Source organism: Mustela erminea, chromosome 18 (assembly GCF_009829155.1).
Source record: "Mustela erminea isolate mMusErm1 chromosome 18, mMusErm1.Pri, whole genome shotgun sequence".
Lineage (NCBI taxonomy): Eukaryota > Metazoa > Chordata > Mammalia > Carnivora > Mustelidae > Mustela > Mustela erminea.
In genome coordinates, this window is record NC_045631.1 from 45,437,192 (window position 1) to 45,459,898 (window position 22,707).

Here is a 22,707-nt window from a genome sequence, read left to right on the forward strand (position 1 = left end):
TTCCTTAAATGTAGGTTTTAGCGTCAAATTGAAAATTCTATTTTGACGGTATTGAATATAAAAAGAATGGTAGTGATAGGAGAAGAAATTGGTAGTGAAAAACTTAACTTTGTTTTCTAACTTAAAGCAAATTCTAGTCATTTAAGGAGGGATAACACACTTTCAATTTTAGTGTGAGGAGAAAAACAGAGAGGCAGGATATAGATCAAATCACCATCAAAGGACTATGCATATGCTAGATCTGAACCTACAGTTGATACTAAAATTTCCTCTGTAAAACCCAAACTTTTATGTTTCGCTATAACAGATAACTTAAAAACGGAGAGGACACCGAATAGTTAACACGAGACATGATTTGAAATTGCCAGAGGAAGTCCTCTTCTTTGAAATACCCTAATGCCCAAGTGTCCAGCTATATTACCTAATACCCGAAGCCTTTTCCTTTTCTGTGAAATGGAGTATCACCTAGTTTATAGGGTTGAAGAACTGAAAATACTATGGGCAGATCAAGTAACACAGTACATATGGTAAGATTTCATTAAATGCAGCTCATTAGCCAAGTTTGCACTTATAAAGAAAAAGAAAACTTACACTGAACCATTAATTAGCAGATAAACAAGCCAAAGATTGCTTCCTGTTTACACTTCTACTAGTTATCCCTGTCCAGCTGACAGTAAATGGCCGGTCCTAGGGACGATTATAAAGCCTGTCGTTTGCAATGATCTGCCAACTCATCCCACTTCATGTGTCTTCTCGATTTCTACCCCTTCTTCAAGTCTGAACAAAACCATTCAGCTCTCTATACTTTATCCAAGATAACTAGACCAGGGTAAAATTTAGTTTCTACATTCTACTTCTCTCAGGGTATCCTTTCTAGGGATGTCTGGGTGGCTCAGTTGATTAAGCATCTGCCTTTGGCTCTGGTCGTGATCCCAGAGTCCTGGGATCCAGTCCAGAGTCAAGCTCCCTGCTCAGGAGGGAGCCTGCTTCTCTCTCTGCCTACTGCTCCTCCTGCTTGCGTGCTCTCTCTGAGAAATAAGTAAATAAAATCTAAAGAAAAAAAATGTTCTTTCTTGATTTTTAAAAGATTCTAATTGGAACAAAAAAGCTTTGTGTCACCTTTAAATACATTTCAGAAATCGTATGATTAAAGAATAAGCAGGTGACTTGCAAAGTAGCAGCTGCTGGCAAGAGGCTTCTGTAGTTTAAAGAAAAATATATTCTAAAAATTAACACATTTTTGTCACAATATTTATCTGGAAATTCCAAATAATACTAAAAAAGGATGTGAGGTGTTTTTTTTTTTAAGTGTATGTATGTATTAGGAGAGGGTCTAAGTTTAAAAAAAAATTAGAGAAACACTGCCTTAGACTTTTGTGGCGTATAAAACTGTTAACTTTCCACTATTTTGCTGTGCCTTACTATAAAAATACAGATGGCACAGCTGTTATGTAGCTTCAACAACTTGATTATAAATTGCTTTCAAAAGTAATTTATTGGGATTTTCCGTATCCTTTAATGAATTGCAAATATATTAACAGAAAAGGCTTTCTCCCCGCCCCCAAGGACTGTACAATTTCTGAAATAAGTCAGGAAAAGCAAAAAAAAAAAAAAAAAAAAGACACAAAATTACATTGTTTCAATGCAAATAGAACACACATCACACCCACACTTGCATTTTTCTGGATTTTCACAAAGAAAATGGGTCACCATATTTCTCAGTGAAGACCCATACTATATTCTGGCTAATCAGAGACTTCCAAACTTTTTTCTTCAAAAAGAGCATTTTTAATAGACTAAATACTGGTTATCACTGAGTTTTTGTTTAAGGTACAACAGCAGCATGGTTCAAATGTAACTTGCAGTTCTTGGAAAAAAACAAAAATTTTAAAATAATGAAATACAGAAAAAGTTGGGACCACCTTTCATTATTTTGAGTACCATTGTTCACTTGAAAAAATATTTCCAACCTTCTAAAATCCCAGAGTTAAGAACCATTTCCAAGGGGGAAAAATATCCAATGCCAGAACATAACTTCCAAACAAGTGTGTGTGTGTGTGTACACATATATGTATGTGTATGAAAAGCTTAGAGACTAAAAAAGATGTTATTTGTAGTATTTTAAATTTCCTTCAAAGTAACTACTGAAATTTCAAGCAAACATTTTGCTTGATCAAAATGTATGTCCTTTTCTGTTTATTTGATCCTCATTCCAGGCAAAAAAAAAAAAAAAAAAAAAGGCAAGCAAGCAAGCCAGAAACAGTTACTAGGTGGGAATACGGTTTCAAATACCTAAACGTTTTGAAAGTAGGTATGAGGAAAATGAAATCAGGCTAAGCTTGGGCTGAGCAACCCATAGCCAGCCATTGCCATGGTGTGCCTTCCACAACTATCCTTTTATCCTTGGTCTCAAAATTAGTACCAGAAAGGTTCTCGCCTCTGGCACAGGACATAAATTCCTACTTTGTACAAAAAGATAATTATACATTAGCAAATTATGTTCTAGCTCAGCTTTCTCCAGGCTTTGTAATAGAGCTCAGGTTGAAGGTTTCTATGAAATTTTGTATTTGATAATGTTATATAGCTGGCTTATGATTCGCCAATTAAAAAAATAAAGGTATATAAAATTAAATATTACAGAACTAATGAATAAAATGGAGTATTTGTTAGAATCCAAGTGCTAGCCTTTGGGAATTTTTAATGATATTCATTTACTCCCAACCTTTCCTTTTTCTTATAAATTATTTCTTTAAGCAGCACACATTACATGGATTTAGGTAGGAAATTTTGTTAAATATCTCTCTGGCATCCAATACCTAATCTAAGACTCTGACTTGAATTAATTTATGATGGTATTTAATCCACATTCAAATGAACAGATTAACAGTAAATGATAGGAAGTTACTGAAGCTACAGGTTAAAATTTTGTTCACATCTTCTGTAATCCACCTTATTTTTACAACTTGACTAACAAGTACAGGTAACCAGTAGATAAATTTGTCCTTCATCAAATAATCCAAAATAATAACCGTAGGCCTGTCATTCATAAGAAACTATAATTTGTTATATTCTGACATTGGCACTTAAAAAAAAGTTAACAACTAAAGTTTCTCTAAAAATTTCAATACATTACAATAAAGGAGATACACAATTTAAGACTTTAAATCTGTTACTGTGAATTTCCAATAATTCCCATTTTATTACGCATAATTAGATCTTTAAAATTGTGGCCATTCCCCGAAGACACCAATTTATGAGAAACTCAGGAGAGAACTCACCTCCTTCATAAGAATGGGGTTTTTCTTTTGCAGCTAAAATTTTCTAATAGCCTAAACCCAATCACTCTTGGTAAACGTTTTGGTGACTCACGCTACTGAAAATAATTTGAAGCAGAGAGCCGGAAAGAATGGAAATGACCTCAACCAAAGGTAACTACACATTCTTGCACCCTGCTTACACACTTAGAAAAGTCAAAGGGATACTTTCTTGAACAAATATAGAGTCAAGGTTATGGTACAATTTTGATTGTATTAAGGCTTTCACTATCATGATCTCTTAAAGTCTCTCCACTTTAGTGTTCTCATTTTGATTCTTATGGTGAACTTAAATGGCTATTAAGGGCCTTGTTTTGGCTTTTCAGTGGGCAAACACTCTACCATCTCTGAATGTCAAAGGTGATCCCACAGAGCTCAAAGAGAAGAGGCAATATGGTAAAGGGACAACTTTAAAGTTTGCAATACCAAGACAATGATCAACACTTTGAAGCAAGATGAATAAATTAAAATTCTTGGTTAGACATTAAAGCATTCTTGCCAAGAATAAGTGTACACTGTATGGAGGGATATTTGATTCCTACACATGAGTCCCAATGTGCCCATTACATTTGCTTATGGGAGACACTGCAAGTTTAAGGTGATTTACATTCCTTGGCAATCAAGTTACTCTGTTATAGGCAATGTCTTTTTATTGTTCCATCTGGCACTTGCTAACACCATTCTTGAAGAACCTAGAAATGAAGGTCAGTCACTCTGTTAATCAGGAACAGAACCATATAAAAACAAATTTTTGGAAAAACGACCAAGAAATTCTGGTTCATCACTATTTTCCGTATCTAATGGTTCCTTCAAGATAAAACATAACTCTTCCTTCCATGATAGCTTTCCAACAAAGGGAGATTAAAGAAAAACAAAAACAAAAACAAAAAAAAACCACAAAGTTCCCCATCCTACCCCCTAAATTGCCATTCATACTGGTGAAAGAGCCAGTCTTGTTAGCAGCTAAATATTGCACTGCCTTTCATTCTGTGTACAGTCAGGGTCCAATGAAAGTGGCACACTCATGGTATAAGTGATGGATGATGACACTGCCGGCTCAAGAGTGAAGACTCAGTATATGGAGGGACAAGAAACATGTCAGCACTAGTCACACATCCAGTTGCAAAAGTCTGATTTCCAGAAGTTAAAATTCATCACTTTCAGCTGCATGAAGTTGTGTGTCGTCTGCATCTGTCATGCTGCTCTCCTGGGATTCATCTGTTCCCACTTTAAAAATAAAAATAAAAGTCTACAGTAAGGTATCTGACAAATCTTTCTTCTTGGTTCATGAAAACAAGTAAGGAAAACTATTCCATGCAGAGAGAGGAGATCTTAAATTAAGGCCCTTAAAAATCCTGATATCCTTCAATAAAATGCAACTCAGGTTCCTTATTTTACAGCATGTCTGAGATCAGTTCATTGCATTTAACCTTTAAGAGTTTTAAATATTAAAGCTGCCTCTCCCTAATGAATTCCTTATTCCTACCCTAGCTAGGAATTATGTATTTAAGACACTGAAAAAAGACTGACATTTTCTCCAACTCTTGACTCTACTTTGGGAACAGTCCCTGCTAGTCCACAGAAATATAAAATACACCCTCAGTTTAAAAAGGGTTATTGGGATTACAGGAATTATGATTTTAGTTAAAGCCTTCTGCCAAGTTTTCTGGAACAAAGGCATCTTAGTTCATCTCATCAGAAGTTTCTCAATTCTCTTGTTATTAAAAATACTATTAGGGGCGTCTTAGGTGGCAGTCAATTGAGTGACCCACTCTTGGTTTCAGTTCAGGTCGTGATCTCAGTCAGGGTTGTGAGATCAAGCCCTGCATCCAGCTCCATGCTAGGTGTAGATTTGCTTAAGATTCTCTCTCTCCCTCTGCCCCTTCCCCCGACTCCCCCACCCTTCACCCCCCAGTCTTAAAAAAAAAAAAAAAATCTTAAAAAAGGACTCAGGGGGTGCCTGGGTGGCTCAGTGGGTTAGGCCTCTGCCTTCGGCTCAGGTCATGATCTCAGGGTCCTGGGATCGAGCCCTGCATCGGGCTCTGTGCTCAGCAGGGAGCCTGCTTCCCCCTCCCCACTTTGCCTGCCTCTCTGCCTGCTTGTGATCTCTGTCTGTCAAATACATAAATAAAATCTTAAAAAAAAAAAAAAAAGGACTCAGTTCTCACTAGTTATTTTAAGATATACACTCAAGTGACGAGTGCCTCAGTCAGTTGAGCATCTGACTCTTGGTTTCAGCTCAGGTCATGATCTCATGGTTCCTGGGACAGAGCCCCATGCAGGGCTCCACGCTCAGCAGGGAGTCTGCTTGAAGATTCTCTCCTTCTACCCTTCCCCCACTTGCACTCTCTCTCAAATAAAAAAATTTAAAGAAAAATCTTAAAAAAAAGATATGCACTCAATTTAGGGATAGAGTATTTACTACTGCTTTAAACTACTTCTTTGTTCACTCCTCTTCTTCACCCTTCAATTTATATACATCAGCCGCTTTTTTAGATTTTGAATTTGCTAGAGTTTCGGAGAATTTGAATAGTCATACTGCAGATCTGTCAATACTTTCTAATGTGCATAGATTTATTTTTCATTCACTTAGCACTTACAATGTCTTCAACATACTCTCACCTCTATCATTCCCACCCCACCCCGCATTCCTATGAAGCAGGTAAGGCAGGCATTAGTTACGTATTTAAACCTCAACTGAGGTCCTAGGAAAAACTTGCAATGGATTTATCAAAGTCACACAGCAAATTAGATCCAAAATGATTAGTTACCTGATACCACATGCACTTGTTAACATATTGCCCTATTTAATTTCTCTAAAATTCCATTTAGTATAAAAAAGTATACCACGGTTAAAAAAAATAAAAAGCAGACTACAAATCCTTATGCAAAGGTAGCTCTCTGAATATTTAATACTCAAGAAAATTTCCATGTTTACTTTATGTCATAAATAAAAATCTGTCCCCCTTTGCCTAACTCTGAGGTGATGTTTTATTAGCTCTCTGGTTTGATACACATACAAACCTGGTTCTTATGGATGATACTCACTGATCTGTTCTTCTTGGGTTATTGGCTCCTCATCATCTGGAAGGTAGCGCTTATCAATTGCCTCTTTAATCTGGTTATTGGCTCCTTTAGGATCTAAATCCATAGCCCAAGAGAAATTCATCAGGGCGAGGTGCGTTTGACCTAACTTCTTGTAAACCTAAAAATAAACAGCAGCACTACATTTTTCATTAAGTTGTGAGCTTCAATTATAAAATCCTATACATTAGTAATTTAAATAGGCTTCTGATTTACATGCTACAAACCCATTCTGATAAGTAGGCCATTTTCATCCTATAGAAAAACTCAAGACTAACCTAGTTCCTTCTAATATATTCAGATATTTTCAGAATTCCTTGCCTCTGATAGTGAGCTTCCAATAAATCATACTTTGACTGGATCAATGACAACTAAAAGAAATGGACTATAAGCTGCTTGATCAGCATTTATTTACACTGATTTTAACAGCTGTTATATCAACTCTAAACACCTGTCCACTGTTCCCAGTTACCTTAACCAGTTGGCATCTAGTGGCCAAGTCCATAAAGTCTTGACTAGTCTGTCTTAGAATCTTGGAAGCCAGTTCTTCTCAGTAAGACAACACAGAACCATTAATTTTCTTCTTTTAGGGGATGCCTATGTATTTTGTTGATCATTGGAGGCTAAGAGCTTTCCAAGACACAATCTCCGTTATGAACTCAGGACTGCCATTGGCTGTTAAGTGTTAATACATTCCCAAAACCACAGCATGTTTAGGATTATGGAGTGTGTGTTCTTACTCCTAATCAGGATATCATCGTCTTAAATGTTTTAACTTAATTCATTCTTTATTCCCAGAGCATTTAGTTCAGAGCTCTAGCTGAATTTGCTCAACAGATGTTGCACAATATGTATTATATTTCTTCTTCAGAAGTTAATACTTGTTATCAAAGTCACAATTTAGGACCATGGCCCCAATCTTTACCTTTCCTATTAAGAAGTAAACGAGGGATTCTTTGGGAACAATTTGTTTCAATTCTTCAAGTTCTTGTAAAGCAGACTGAAAAAAGCAAAGAAAAACAGAGTAGCAAAATTTTACAAAGTTCTAATTAAGCAAGTGTCTTTATTTGATTTCCCAAGTCATCTTACCTAAAGCTTATACTAGATCTTAATCAATGCACTTCCTTATTGCATTAGTTCTTGTTGTGAAAATAAAACGGATGAAAATACTATGAGAACAGGAACTAAGAAATGGCAGGAATTCACCAGAGTACACTGAGAACACACACATGCAGGTGACAATGCTTGCTTTTGTCACCATTTTATTTAAAATAACAATACTCCATTACACTGTGTAAAAGCATTTTCAAAACTAAGTTGCAGAATAAAACAATTTTGAAGTTCTGTTAATAAACCTTTTCCCTTATGCAAACAACTAAGCTTTGAATACCAACCTGTCATTTTAACTAATGATGAAGAGTCTAAAATTTAACCCTCTGAATTAAGTCAAAACTGTCTAGAAATCTTTTGACCATTGTTGAAGGGCTGGGGAAATTGAGAGAAAAGATAAAGAAATAGATTTGCATTTAAAAGACATGACGATCAAAAATGAAACTGGTTCCCCAAATGAGATATTGTCCATTTTTCACCTAGCAAATGGACAAAAATAAAAATAACTTGATGTTGCATAAAGTTACCATGAGAGAGAGGAATCAGGCATTCTCATCACTGAAGGTGGAATTGTAAACTGATGCAACCTGTTTGTGAGGACAGTTTAACACTATCTATTAAGTTAAAAACTGCACCACTGATTCAGCAATCTCACTGCTAGGCATTTATCTCAGGGGTATATTCAAAAAAGTTCACTAAATCACCTTTGTAAGAATATTCAATCCAACATGCTGCTGCAAATCACTACAAGGTGTGTCTAATCATAGCCTAGCTAAATAAATTGTGGTCCATCCTCTATGGGACACTATATCTGTAGGTGCTCAACCGTATGTTAAAAGAATTAAAAAAACAAAAAACCAAAAGCGAGATGCAAAAGAATACGTGCAAAAATACTATTTCTTTCGTAACAAAATATATATCACACATATACAAACAGTTATGTGGGTATTCCCATGTTTTATATTTATGTGAGCATATGTATATATTTTTCTTTTTTTCTGGCAGAAATCAATACATATATGCCCCATATATATGGCTGACTCTTGGGGAGGGAGTGATTGAGGTAAAAGGGGAGAAGAGACCTTCTATTTTTTCCTTGGTAGCTTGCTTTATTTTTTGAAATTTCTAACATAAATATATTTTATTTCTCTTTAATGTCCACAGAGGTTATATACTTTTCTTCTCTATGCCTCTTTGTAGTAAAAACAAAATCCAATATAATTTAGGATTAAAAAAAAAGGTAAGTATCAAATATCTCTCCACAGGAGTGTTAAAGTGAAAAAAGCAAATTATAGAACAGTATGTGAAAAATGACCACAGTTATGACAGCTTAAAACAAGACACATTTTTTTAATCTTGCAGTCTGTGCATTAGAAGTCTAATATGAGTCTCACTGGGCTAAAATCAAGGTGCCTTCCTTTCTGGAGGGTATCTGTTTCCCTGCCTTTCTTGGCATCTAGAGGCTACCCACAGTTTTTGGCTTGTAGCCTCCTTCCTCCAACTTCAAAGGTAACAAAGGCTGGTTGAGTCTTTCTCATTCTGGTTCTGATTACAGCTGGGAAAGATACTCCACTTTTAAGATTCATGTGATTAGACTAGGACCGCCTCAATAAGGCAGGATACTCTCCCCAACTCAGGTCTGTATCTTTAATCTCATCTGTAAAGTTTCTTCTGCTGTGCAAGGTAACACATTCACAGGTGCTCAGGATTAGAGCATGGACATCCTTAAGTGATCATTACCCTGCCTACCACCAGAGGGTAAGTCCAATTTGTTAGGTACAATTAAAAATACATAAATAATAAGGAAAAAGATCTAAAGAAGTATGTTCTGAGTTACCAATGCTCCTCCCTGAAAGGTCCCCTTATGAGGCACATTCAACTTTGTATTTTTTTATACCTTCATATTATTTGAATTTTTGGGTAATAAGCCTGTTACTTTCATAAAAAGCCCCCAAAGAGATATAAGGAATAAAGTAGTGATCAAAGACAGTGGGCTAGTAAAGGTAGCAGAGGATTATATGGGCATTTGGGTAAATTAGGGGATTTATTCATTGATTGGTATAAGACTTTAGTATTATCTCTCCAAGAAGGGTATAAAAGATAAGGAACCAATCTTATTTCACAGTTGTAAGAGAGTTTAATACATCCTTACCTGACCCTCTCTTACCGTAAGGCCAAATGTAATTTCTTGGCTTTTGTAAATTTTTTATGTAAAAAATATTACATAAATTTTTTATTTTTTACTTTTATCTAAAATAAAAGATTAACAAAAAATATTTTTGTGGGAAGTAGTATGAAAGTAGCTGGGTGGTAGGTTCCATGGACTCATTATCACAATATAGTGATGTCTGAAGTTTTCTCTAATAAAAAGGAATAAAAAATATGGGACACCTGGGTTGCTCAGTAGGTTACGCCTCTGCCTTTGGCTCAGATCATGATCTCAGGGTCCTGGGATGGAGCCCTGCATCAGGCTCTCTGCTCAGCAGGGAGCCTGCTTCCCCGCCCCCAGCCCCTGCCTGCTGCTCTGCCTACTTGTGATCTCTCTCTCTGTGTCAAATAAATAAATAAAATCTTAAAAAAAAAAAAAAAAAAAGAGTAAAGGCACACACACACACGTGCATGTGCACTTTCTTAGTGTATTTATTTTAAAGTGCTGCTTTTTACACAAGTCTGTAAGGGGCTCTGGAGCATCCTTAACACTTCATTGTCTTCCTAACTGCTGGCAACCTAACAGAAAAACTCAAAATACTGCTGGGCTGAATGGGTCTTAGAATCACACCTGCTTGTCTAGGAATGGAAGACTTATTACACATGATAATTCTACAAGGCAGACTGTTTTCTAGTCCTTCCATACTACAAAGTATTGTAAAATATACATGGAATAAAAAATCAAGATAAAAGATCTGTGGTCACAGATATCATTTACTTACAATCACTGTTAACACCTATCAAACATTACTGACAGGGACTGATGAAGCCTGTACCACAATGAAGAAGCCTGAGACTGATTTTAATATTGCAAAAAAGCAATTTTCACACTGGTTGGGTCTCTAGACTTCTTTATACTCTTAAAGCTTACTGAGGAACCCAAAGAGTTTTTGTTAATGTATATTATAGCTATCAATACTTACTATATCAGAAATTAAAATGTGAAAAGTTTTAAAAACATTTATCCATTAATTTAAAAGTAAAAACACCAAAGCATTACATGTTAACATAGATAATATTTTTTAATGAAAAATAACTTTTCAGAACAGTAAGTCAGTAAGAATAGTGGCACTGCTTAACATTTTTTCAAATCTCTGGTTAAAACGGCTGGACTCGCTTATCTGCTTCTGCATTCAATCTGTTCGCCATGTGCTTTTGGAAAATTCCACTGTCCATTGGTGAGAGAACAAGAGTGAAAAAGGCAAATAACATCTAAATATTACTCTGGAAATAGTTTTGACCTTGTAGACTCCTTAAAAGGACTTTTGGGGACCCCCAGAAGTTCACAGGCCATACTGAGAACCACTGTTTTAAAGAAGTATTAATCGGGACAACAAACCCCAGTCCTTCACTGCTCACCACACAGCTCAGAATGGATAGGGTTTCTATAACTGCGTGTTGTAATTGCTATAAACATTTCATGCATCTATCATACCTGCCACCCTGATAATCTAATTACAAAGACTCACTGAGAAACAGTATCTAACATAGTATCAGAGTCCTCATTTCTGCCTGAAAGACTTAAGACTTACCTGATGTCAATGCAGCTCAAGGCTTTTGCCACAGAGCGGTTGCCACCATTTGCTTTCCATTTTTCAAGCCAAGACACTTCACAAGTAATCAGTAACTTTTCCCCATACTCCTTTTTATTTTAGTAGCGTTATATTGGGTATACCCGTGCATCAAGGTAGGCCTTATCATTTAGTCAAACCCTAAGCTGGTAGTCAAAAATGACTGTGACCATTATAACTTCAACAATGGGTCAGATCAGAATTTGGGCTTCTTGAACCAAGCACAGGGCTGATTTATATGGCATACTTGGGTAGAGGTGATGGCATTAAAATGGCTCTGAGAGTAATAAATTGATTAAAATCCTTCAATTGAAGAAACTGACCACAAATGTAAAGAGGTACAATAAAGCAGAAACATGAAAATAAATGGTGAATTACAATTATAGTACCTCGAAGAGCAAGTTAAAAGTTGAAAAGTGTTTCTTAGATTTAAGTAGCTTTTACAGAAGAACAAAAACAGTAGGACTAGACACCTACTTCTTAATAAAGAAAAACAGAGTGAGATAGGGGAATCACTGAATAAATGACAATCCATCCTACCTATCAGTATTTCATAAAGAATAAATTAGACGGTTGATTTTATGTATATTTGTTAGTCTGAAAATATTAAGAGTTTATCATTGGTTTTGTATTTTTCTATTTCAGCAAATGTCAATGTGTCCTGGAAGAACTGATTTCTAAGGAGTCTACTGAAATGGATTATTTGGCCCAACATTTTCTGTGCATTTAAATTTTGGGAGTTTTTTGTTTGTTTGTTTTTTGTTCGGTAAGTTTTTACTCTTTTTATGAAGAGCCTAAATTTATTAAACAACTAACCTGAACTTTAAATCAAAACTTTGGATTCACGGTTTATGATTTAGTAAATGATGACAAAAACCCCATGTCACTTTGTGTCTCTTTTTCCTTTCTCAATTTTCCTTATCTTTTTTGTTTTTTGTTTTTTTTTCCATGCTATAGCTTCACAATTTGGAAAACAGTGTGAGAAGTAAAGAGATAAACACATCATGCTAGACCAAGTATCTCTATCATAAGCTTTCATAACTCACTATTACTTTTCCTTTATGTACTCAACATGCATTATTTTTGTCATTATTTGATTAATGTCTGTTGCCCCTCTAAAAGGGTACCATCTGGTGAGTTCTTCAAACGCAGGAAATGTGATTGCTTTGCTTGCCACTATACTCCTAGTCACTGACATGTAACAGGTGCTCAGTAAACATCCGCTGAATAATGCACACACATTCATTTGCCACCTGCTCAGATATTTGGGTCCTAAGAGAATGGTTTAGGTCTTCCCTTTAAGATAACTCCCTGATGGAAAAACTGTCTTTCTATATATGGAATTCTTACGAGGGATAACACATATTCCTAAATATCCATACAATCCATCCTACCTATCAGTATTTCATAAAGAAAATCACAAAAGAAAATGAAGCTTCTGAAAATGGCAAAAATAAACTATTAGAGATGAAAAGTATAAATAACTTTTGGTCTATTAAAAGAAGGGGCAAAACTTAAGCAAAAAAATGCAGAAAACCATTGAGATACATATCTTACCTTATATTTTTCATTTGCAAATAAAACTGAGGCTCTGTGAAATTTGCATAGAGGGTTCTTGGGATCAATGACAATGGCTTTGTTTAGGGTATCCAAAGCCTTCTCGGATTTTTTCAGTGCATGCTGAACCTATAAGAAATAAAGATCATATTAATGTTTCCTTTTGACATTTATGAAGAAAGGGAAGAACCATATACTGTGATTCAAATCAACATGAAGATAATAAGTCTACTGAGAATCTGGCTGGCTCAAGTGGTAGAGCGTACAACTCTTGATCTCGGGGTCATGAGTTTGAGTAACACTTGGACATACAGATTACTTAAGAAAAAAAGATACTAAATCTACTAAAGTTGTATGGTGTGAGAGGGTTTTCTAAGAGTTAAGAGGACTTAATAGTTGATTACCAGACTATTAACAGATTATCTCTAAAATCTCTTCTAATTCTAATTCAACTGCTTAACTTTCCAGGTGAGAATATGGACATCACGTTAAATAACTTGCTCTGGGATCAGAACCTCGGTCCTCTGGCACCCAATCCACCATTATGTATCCCAAACAATAATCCACAGTGATTATTTTATCTTTAGGGCAGATATTTAGTACCTTTAAGTCTAAAAGACAAGAAAAACCTTGATTTTCCCCTCACAGGAAAATCTTACTATTTAGTTAGAGAATATTTACATTTCAATATGTTTATTAAATATTAGGCTTTTCAAAACTATGTTCAAATAAACACTAGAGGATTTGGCTCTAAACCCTTACCACCAGCTCTGCTTCACTCAGAACAATTACATCTCTACTTATTTTAGGAATTTATTTTAAAAATAATTCTTCTGTTTTACAAATCTGAAAATCATTGATCTGGAATACGGTGAAGTAACTATTTTAAATAGCATTAAAAAATCCCACACAATCCCAAGCATCACCATTCATTTGCATATACTCATGCTATGTGATGCTCTTCCTTGGACAAACCATATGTTAAAAAGAAAGTGTAAGTGCATGGATGTAGCCGTGGAACCTGAACAAATACCATTCACTGTAACAAGAATGTGAGACTAGGTACTCCCAAAGTCTGGTTGCTAATTTCATCTACATGTGGCCAAATATTCTGCCCACCAAATTGAAATCCTAAACATTAGTTCTCTAACAGAGAAAAGCATATTCTGTTACTTGAAAACATCTTCAAACAAACCACACAAAATTTTTAAACTGTCTATTCCACAATAACTTTAAAAGAAAGCCTACTTTTAAAGATGTCCAACTTCACTAAAGGGTATCAAATGGTACTTAAGTTTGATTTGTTTAAGTGATGAGAAAAATTCTTTGTTGATATATTTTGCATAGTATCTAACTATGAAAAAAGTTACCATGACAATTAGAAAATGTTATAAAGAACTGTAATTCTTCTCCCAAAATGAACAGTGAAATTCCCAACTCACATAATTTCCTCACATTGTATGCCCGTCCCACAAGCTCGCTGAGAGAAGTGAAGGGGAGGGGAGGGAGAGAGGGAAGACATGGGTAAGGGGCAAGAACAAGAACTACTGGTACCGTGTTTACAGAGAAACTAATAAATGAGATTTCAAAAAGCAAACATACTTCTTCTCTGATTGAGGTACAACTTATTATCAAACACTTAAAAAAAAAAAAAATGGTGATCCAAACACTGACTCAAGTGACTCAACCCAATTAGAAAAATGATCTTACACCATGCATGGATTTGAATAATTTTTAATATCCTATCCTGGAAACATTCTATACATCTTAAGATTAAAAATATTAAGTTTCTGTTCTGATTTTTAAAAAACAGATTTTTATGACAATATTCATAATACTGACACGTACATATTAGGGCTAGTTATCATCTCCTTTTGACTTTTTTTTTTAACTTTTCCTTTCTTAAAAAAAAAAGTAAGAGCCAAACTCCTTTAAAGCTTTGAACTGTGTATACAGAAAATGAGAGTGCACTCTCTCTCGCTTTCAAATAAATAAAATCTTTAAAAAAAAAAAAAAGGGCATAAGTGCCTGGATGGCTTGGAAAGTTAAGCATGTGCCTTCAGCTCAGATCATGACCTCAGGGTCCTGGGATCAAGCCCCACGTTCTTAGGCTCCCTGCCCAGTGGGGAGTATCCTCCCTCTCCCTCTGTCCCTCTCTACCACTCCTGTGTGCACGTGCTCTCTCTCTCAAATAAATAAAATCTTAAAAAAAAAAGAGAGAGAACAAAAGAAAATGAGAGTGCAGTGAACATAATGTTTAGTCCAACAATCAGGATGCAGTTGCTCCTTTCCATTCCACCAGATACTGCACCTTTCCATTAAGTGTTACCTGATGAGACGATACTTCATATTTTTTACCATGTACTACTCTACCTACAGCACCAAAATAACCGGTAATGGAGTTTTTTTTAATGACTGAGTTGCAACTCCTGATCTGTTAATTTATGCAAAATCTGTGTTGAGTTAATCAAATTGGTAATCATCTTTGCCCTCATCATTCTTCTAGTTATTCCACTCAGTCAGTCTTTATGATTAATGGTTCTAAGATCAAACAGATCATATAGACAGACAGCACAAGTATTTGGGGAAACAGTGTCTGTTATATTATCAAATTATTGGAAAAATTTTATTTCATTATCTTTCAGATTTCATAAAGTGTAGTATATATAACACCTACTAAATGATTCTAGAATACTGAAATTTTCCTTCAAGTGTAAAATATATACCGAGCCTGTAAATTACTGTGACTAGACTTTACTGTCATTCTACTACATTCTTGCGTACATATGTATATAGCTATGTGTATGATTACGTGATCTATGTGATACAGATTATGGAACTGGGCAGGTTTGAGTATATATCCTGTGCTTTTTTCAGAAATAGGTGCAATGTTTACACAGCAGCATTACTTGTCAGGCTTTTATTGCTTGCTGTTGTTTGCTGTGTAAAAGAAATGTGTCAAACAAGTTTAAAGTTTAGTGTGTTCTGAAGAAGGGTGTGAACAACAGTGTTCATGGGCTTTTAGAATGCTTTCCATTTTCAGTTCTTGTAACTCAGTTGTTTAGAACTTAAAAGCAATTCAAATAATATGAACATTATCTCCTACTAGAAATAATGTTTTCAAGTTTTCACGGCACATTATGACTGTAAATGTCTCCCCACCTCAACAGTAAAGTCTATGGGAGACTCATGAAGATTCATGAAATGTCCATAGTGACTGTTAGTCATGTTGAATAAGTCTAGTATGAACAAAGTATTTTATTGCACAGAGTAAAAAAAAATAGTATGTTGCCTAACAAAGCTACTGCTGTTTTATTACAACATTACCTTTTGTTTTTATAAAATGTACCAAGATTTGAATTGATAACCTTTATTTTACATCGAAAAAACCCAGTTTCTTTAAAAAGCAAAATGGTGATTCACATCACCTTTTAGAATTTTAATTAGTTTTGGGAGAATATCCAAGACAACAGAGGAGTAGGAGATCTTAGTTTTGTCTGGCCCCAGGAAATTAGCTGGATAGCTATCAAATCATTTTAAACACAACTCAACTGAAGATCTAAGAAAAGAACTGCTATAATTCTACAAATAGAAGAGCAACCACTTTCTGCAAGAATGAAAGACAGAAAAACTCACCTCAAGAAAGAACAAGAGGCAGTACTGACTGCCAGGGATCTAACCAGTATGGATATAAGAAAGATGCTAGAACTAGAGCTCAGAATAACAATTACAAAGCTACTAGCTAGACTTTAAAAAAGCATAGAATACACTAGAGAATCCCTTTCTGGAGAAATAAAAGAATTAAAATCTAATGAAGTCGAAATAAAAAAGGCTATTAATGAGATGCAATAAAAAACGGAGGCTCTAACTGCTAGGATAAAGGATGCAGAAGAGAGAATTAATGGATAATAAAGAAGCTGAGTAAAAGAGATAAACAACCACTGGATCATGAGGGGAAAATCAACAGTAAGTGATACCATAAAGCAAAACAATATTAGAATAACTGGGATCCCAGACAAAGAAAGAGAGAGGGAGGGCAGACGGTATACTGAAGCAAATTATAGCTGAGAACTTCCCTAATCTGGGGAAGGAAGCGGCCATTCACGTCCAGGAGGCACAGAGAACCCCCTCAAAATCAATAAAAATAGGACAACACCTCGACATGTAATAGTGAACCTTGCAAATCTAAGACAAAAGAGAAAATCCTGAAAGGAGCTCAGGAAAAGAGGTCCATAACCTACACAGGTAGAAACATGAGCCTGGCAGCAGACTTATCCACAGAGACCTGGCAGGTCAGAAAGGACTGCCATGATATATTCAGGGTGCTAAATGAGGAAATATGCAGCCAAGAATACTTTATCCAGCTAGGATGTCTTTCAAAATAGAAGGAGTGATAAAATGCTTCCAGGATAAACAGAAGCTAAAAGAATTTGTGACCACCAAACCAGCCCTACAAGAAATATCAAAAGGGATCTAAAGTAACATAGGCCAGAAAGGAATAGAGACAATCTACAGAAACAGTGACTTCACAGGTAATAACAATGGCACTAAGTTCATATCTTTCAATAGTTACTCAAAATGTAAATAGGCTACATAACCCAATCAAAAGACACAGGGTATCAGATTGGATAAAAAAGACCTATCCATACACTGTCTGCAAGAGACTCATTTTAGACCCACAGATACTTCTAGATTGAAAGTGAGGGGGCAGAAAATCATTTATCATGCTAATGGACATCAAAAGAAAGCTGGGGTAGTAATCCTCATATCAGACAAATTAGATTTTAAACCAAAGACTCTAGTAAGAGATGAGGAAGGACACTATATCATAATTAAAGGGTCAATCCAAAAGAAGATCTAACAATTGTAAATATTTATGCCCCTAACATGGGAGGAGCCAATTACATAAACCAATAAATAAAAAAATTAAAGAAACACACTGATAACAATACAATAGTAGAAGACTTTAACACCCTACTCACTGCAACAGACAGATTATCTAAGCAGAAGATCAGTAAGGAAACAAGACCTTTGAATGACACACTGGACCAGATGGACTTCACGGATATATTCAGAACATTCCATCCTAAACTAAAAGAATACAGTCTTCTTGAATACACATGGAACATTCTCCAGAACAGATCACATACTGGGTCACAAATCAGGTCTCAACCAGAACTAAAAGACTGGGATCATTCCCTTCATATTTTCAGATCACAATGCTCTGAAAGTTGAACTCAACCACAAGTGGAAATTTGGAAGGAACTCAAATATTTGGAGGTTAGAGAGCATTCTACTAAGGAATGAATGTGTCAACCAGGAAATTAAAGAAGAATTAAAAATATTCATGGAAACAAATGGAAATGAAAACACAACTGTCCAAAACTTTTGCAATGCAGTCAAGGCAGTCCTAAGAGGTAAGTATATAGCAATACAAGGCTTTCTCAAAAAACAAGAAAGTTCTCACTTACGCAACCTAACCTTACACCTAAAGGAGGTGGAGAAAGAACAGCAAATAAAGTCAAAACCCAGTAGGAGAACAGAAATAATAAAGATTAGAGCAGAAATCAATGAAATAGAAAACAAAGAACAGTAAAACAGATCAATAAACTAGAAAATGGTTCTTCAAAAGAATTAATGAAATTGATAAACCCCTGGCCAGACTTATCAAAAAAGAGAAAAGACCCAAATAAATAAAATCATGAATGAAAGAGGAGAGATCATAACGAACACCAAAAAAAAATACAGACAATTATAAGAATATAATATAAGCAACTATATGCCAACAAATTAGGCAACCTGGAAGAAGTAGATGTATTCCTAGAGATGTATAAACTGCCAAAGCTGAAACAGGCAAAAACAGAAAACCTGAACAGACCCGTAACGAGCAAGGAAATTTAAGTAATAATGAAAAATCTCCCAACAAACAAGAGTCCAGGGCCTGACAGCTTCCCAGGGGAATTCTACCAAACATTTAAAGATTTAATGCTTATTCTTCTGCAGCTGTTTGAAAAAAAGAAATGGACCGAATAATGTACGGAGCTACTGAATCACTGTGTTGTACACCGGAAACTAATGTAATAGTGTCACACTGTGTGTCAACTATACTTCAATTAAAGAAAAAAAAAAAGAATGGAAGGAAAACTTCCAAACTCTTCCTGTGAGACCAGCATTACCTCTATCCCCAAGTCAAAGACTCCACTAAAGAATTACAGACCAATATCTCTGATGAACATGGACGAAAAAATTCTCACCTAGATACTAGTGAAAGGTTTCCAACAGTACATTAAAAGGATTATTTACCATGACCACGTGGGATTTATTCCTGGGCTGCAAGGGTGGTTCAACATCCACAAATCAATCAATATGATTATACTACATAAATAAAAGAAAGGACAAGAACCATATAATCCTCCCAATAGAATCAGAAAAGCCATCTGACAAAGTACAGCATCCTTTCTTGATTAAAACTCTTCACAGTGTAGGGATAGAGAAAACATACCTCAAAATATCATAAAAGCCATCTATGAAAAGCCCATCAATGGGGAAAAATTGAGAGCTTTCCCCCTAAGGTCAAGAACATGACAGGGATGTCCACTCTCACCACTGTTGTTCAACATAGTACTAAAAGTCCTACTCTCAGTAATCAGAAGAAATAAAAGAAATCAAAGGTATCAAAGTAAACAGAAATAATAAGAAATCAAAAAGAAATAAAAGGCATCCAAATCAGCAAAGAAGAAGTCAAACTCTCACTCTTCGAAGATGACATGTGGAAAACCCAAAAGACTCCATCCACCCCCAAATCGTTAGAACTCATTCAGGGATTCAGCACAGTGGCAGGATATAAAATCAATGCAGAGAAATCAGCTGCATTTCTATATACTAACAATGAGGCAGAAGAAAGAGAAATTAAGGAGTCAATTCCATTTATAACTGCACCCAAAACCATAAGATACATAGGAATAAACCTAACCAAGGAGGCATAGGATCTGTACTCAGAAAACTACAGAACACTCATGAAAGAAATTGAGGAAGACACAAAGAAATGGAAAAATGTTCTATGCTTATGGATTAGAAGAACAAATATTGTTAGAGTGTCTATGCTACCTAGAGCAATCTTTACATTTAGTGCAATCCCTATCAAAATGCCACCAACTTTTTTCACGGAGCTCGAACAAAGAATGCTAAAATTTGTATGGAACCAAAAAAGACCTCAAATAGCTAAAGGAATATTGAAAAGAAAACCAAAGCTGGTAGCATCGCAATTCTGGACATCAAGCTCTGCTCCAAAGGTGTAAACATCAAGACGGTATGGTACTGGCACAAAAACAGACACATAGATCAATGGAACAGAATAGAGAACCCAGAAATGGACCCCCAACTCTATGGTTAACTGATCTTTGACAAAGCAAGAAAGAATATCCAATGGAAATAAGATAGTCTCTTCAACAAATGGTGTTGGGAAAACTAGACAGCTACATGGAGAACAATGAAACTGGACCATTTCCTTATATCATATAAAAATAGGCTCAAAATGGATGAAAGACCTACATGTGAGGACAGGAATCCATCAAAATCCTAGAGGAGAACATAGGCGGCAACCTCTTAGACCTTGGCCCCAGTAACTTCTTGGTAGACACATCTCAAAAGTCAAGGGAAACAAAGGCAAAAATCAACTACTGGGAGTTCATCAAGATAAAAAGCTTTGGCACAGCAAAGGAAACAGTCAACAAAACCAAAAGACAACAGACAGAATGGGAGAAGATATGTGCAAATGACATATCAGATAAAGGGCTAGTATCCAAAATATATAAAGAAATTGGATTATTTGTTCTTTGGGTATTGAGTTCTTATCAAACTCAATACCCAAAGAACAAATAATCCAATTAAGAAATGGGCAGAAGACATGAATAGACACTTTGGCAAAGAAAACATCCAAATGGCCAATAGACACATGAAAAAATGCTCAACATCACTTGGCATTGGGGAAATACAAATCAAAACCACAGTGAGATACCACCTCACACTGGTTAGAATGGCTAAAATTAATCAAGTCAGGAAACAACAGATGTTGTTGGCAAGGATGTGGAGAAAGGGGAAACCCCTTACATTGCTGATGGGAATGCAAGTTGGTGCCGCCACTCTGGAAGGCAGTATGGAGGTGCCTCAAAAAGTTGAAAACAGAGTTACCCTATGACCCAGCAACTGCAGTAGTACCCTAAGGATAAAAATGCAGTGGGCTGAAGGGGCACCTGCACCCCAGTGTTTATACCAGCAATGTCCACAAGCTGAACTATGGAAAGAGCCCAGATGTCCATAGACAGATCAATGGAATGTACTATACTCAGCCACCAAAAAAAGTCTTGCCATTTGCAATGACATGGATGGAACTTGAGTATTATGCTAAGTGAAATAAACTAATCAGAGAAAGATAATTATCATATGATCTCACTGATATGTGGAATTTAAGAAACAAAGCAGAGTATCATAGGGGAAGGGAGGGAAAAAATAAAATAAGATGAAATCACAGAGGGAGACAAACCAAAGAGACTCTTAACCATAGGGAACAAACTGAGTGTAGCTGGAGGGGAGGGGTTTCAGGGGATGGTGTAACTGGGTGATGTACATTAAGGAGGGAATATGATACAATGAGCACTAGGTATCATATGAGACTGATGAATCACTGAACTCTACCTCTGAAGCTAATAATACACTATATGTTAATTAATTGAATTTAAATAAAAAATAAAATAAAAATAATTTTAATTAGTTTTTGACATATCTATATCACTCAGCAGCTAAAACATTGGGAAGCATTTGTCTTGAAATAACAATTACTGAATTTAGGAGCTAAATATTAACATGAAAAAAAGTGCTTTCGAAATATGAAGTATCTCATCTGAGTCTTACAACAGGCCTATTAGATAAGATGGTATTACTTGTCATTTATAAAATGAAAGCTCAGAGAAATGGACTTGCCCAAGGAATGAGGGTACTCCAGTGATTTCTCTTTATGCCAAGGAAAAACGTGATATTTTTGGCTATAAAATAATCCATGGTATTTTTCTTAGAATATAAACAAATTAACAGACAAAAAGCCCTAATTTTCACCACAGCAATTAAGTCAGTAACAAACACATTTTGAAAGGGAGATTCACTGAAAAATATTTAGAAAACTACTTACTACTCCAATGTGGCAAAGTAAAACTGAACTTTGAGGGTTGATATCAAGTGCTTTCTGGAAATGCATTTCTGCAAGGCTGAATTTTTCTTGCTTGTAATAAATCATTCCTAAACCATACCTGAAAGTATAAAATAAAGTATAATTTTAGGGATATGAACTTTTGGCTGGTAATTTAGTTCAACTAATAAAAGGGTATGTTATAAAATCTGGCATTTTAATAAACTAAAGAGAAATACTAGTGGCCTCAGAGAAGGCAAAAAACTATCAATCATGATAAAAAATATCATCAAAGCATTTTATTTTTTAGAAACTTTTTTCATCAAAGCATTTTAGACAAATCACTTTTATAAGTGAAAACAATAAATCAAATCAATCAAATAGAACTTTGACAATGGGGAAAAAAGAAACTACATCCTTAAATCTATCATTACAATCTAGACTTAACAGCTCATTTTCACTGAGTGGCTAATTATGTGTGTGCCAATAACTTTGCTAAACTCTTTATGTGAATTATCTCATTTAATCCTAGAAGGAAACAAGGAGATATGTATTGTTATCTCTTACATTTCAAACAAGGGAAATGAATTTAGAGAAGTTAAATAACATGCCCAAAGTTATACAACTAATAAGGATTCTAAACCCTAAACTCTTAACAATGCTATTTCCATATTACTGGTGT

General features: G+C 35.4%; 1 protein-coding gene across 1 annotated transcript in view; it reads right to left on the reverse strand.

The window, feature by feature from the left end:
• Positions 1 to 1,476: 1,476 nt before the first annotated feature.
• Positions 1,477 to 22,707, reverse strand: part of CDC27 (cell division cycle 27) — a 72,339-nt gene continuing 51,108 nt past the window's right edge. Inside the window, 5 exon segments of the mRNA XM_032320159.1 lie at positions 1,477 to 4,541; positions 6,363 to 6,519; positions 7,324 to 7,398; positions 12,845 to 12,973; positions 22,029 to 22,146. Of these exon segments, the coding sequence (XP_032176050.1) occupies positions 4,459 to 4,541; positions 6,363 to 6,519; positions 7,324 to 7,398; positions 12,845 to 12,973; positions 22,029 to 22,146 (562 nt within the window). The 3' untranslated portion in view covers positions 1,477 to 4,458.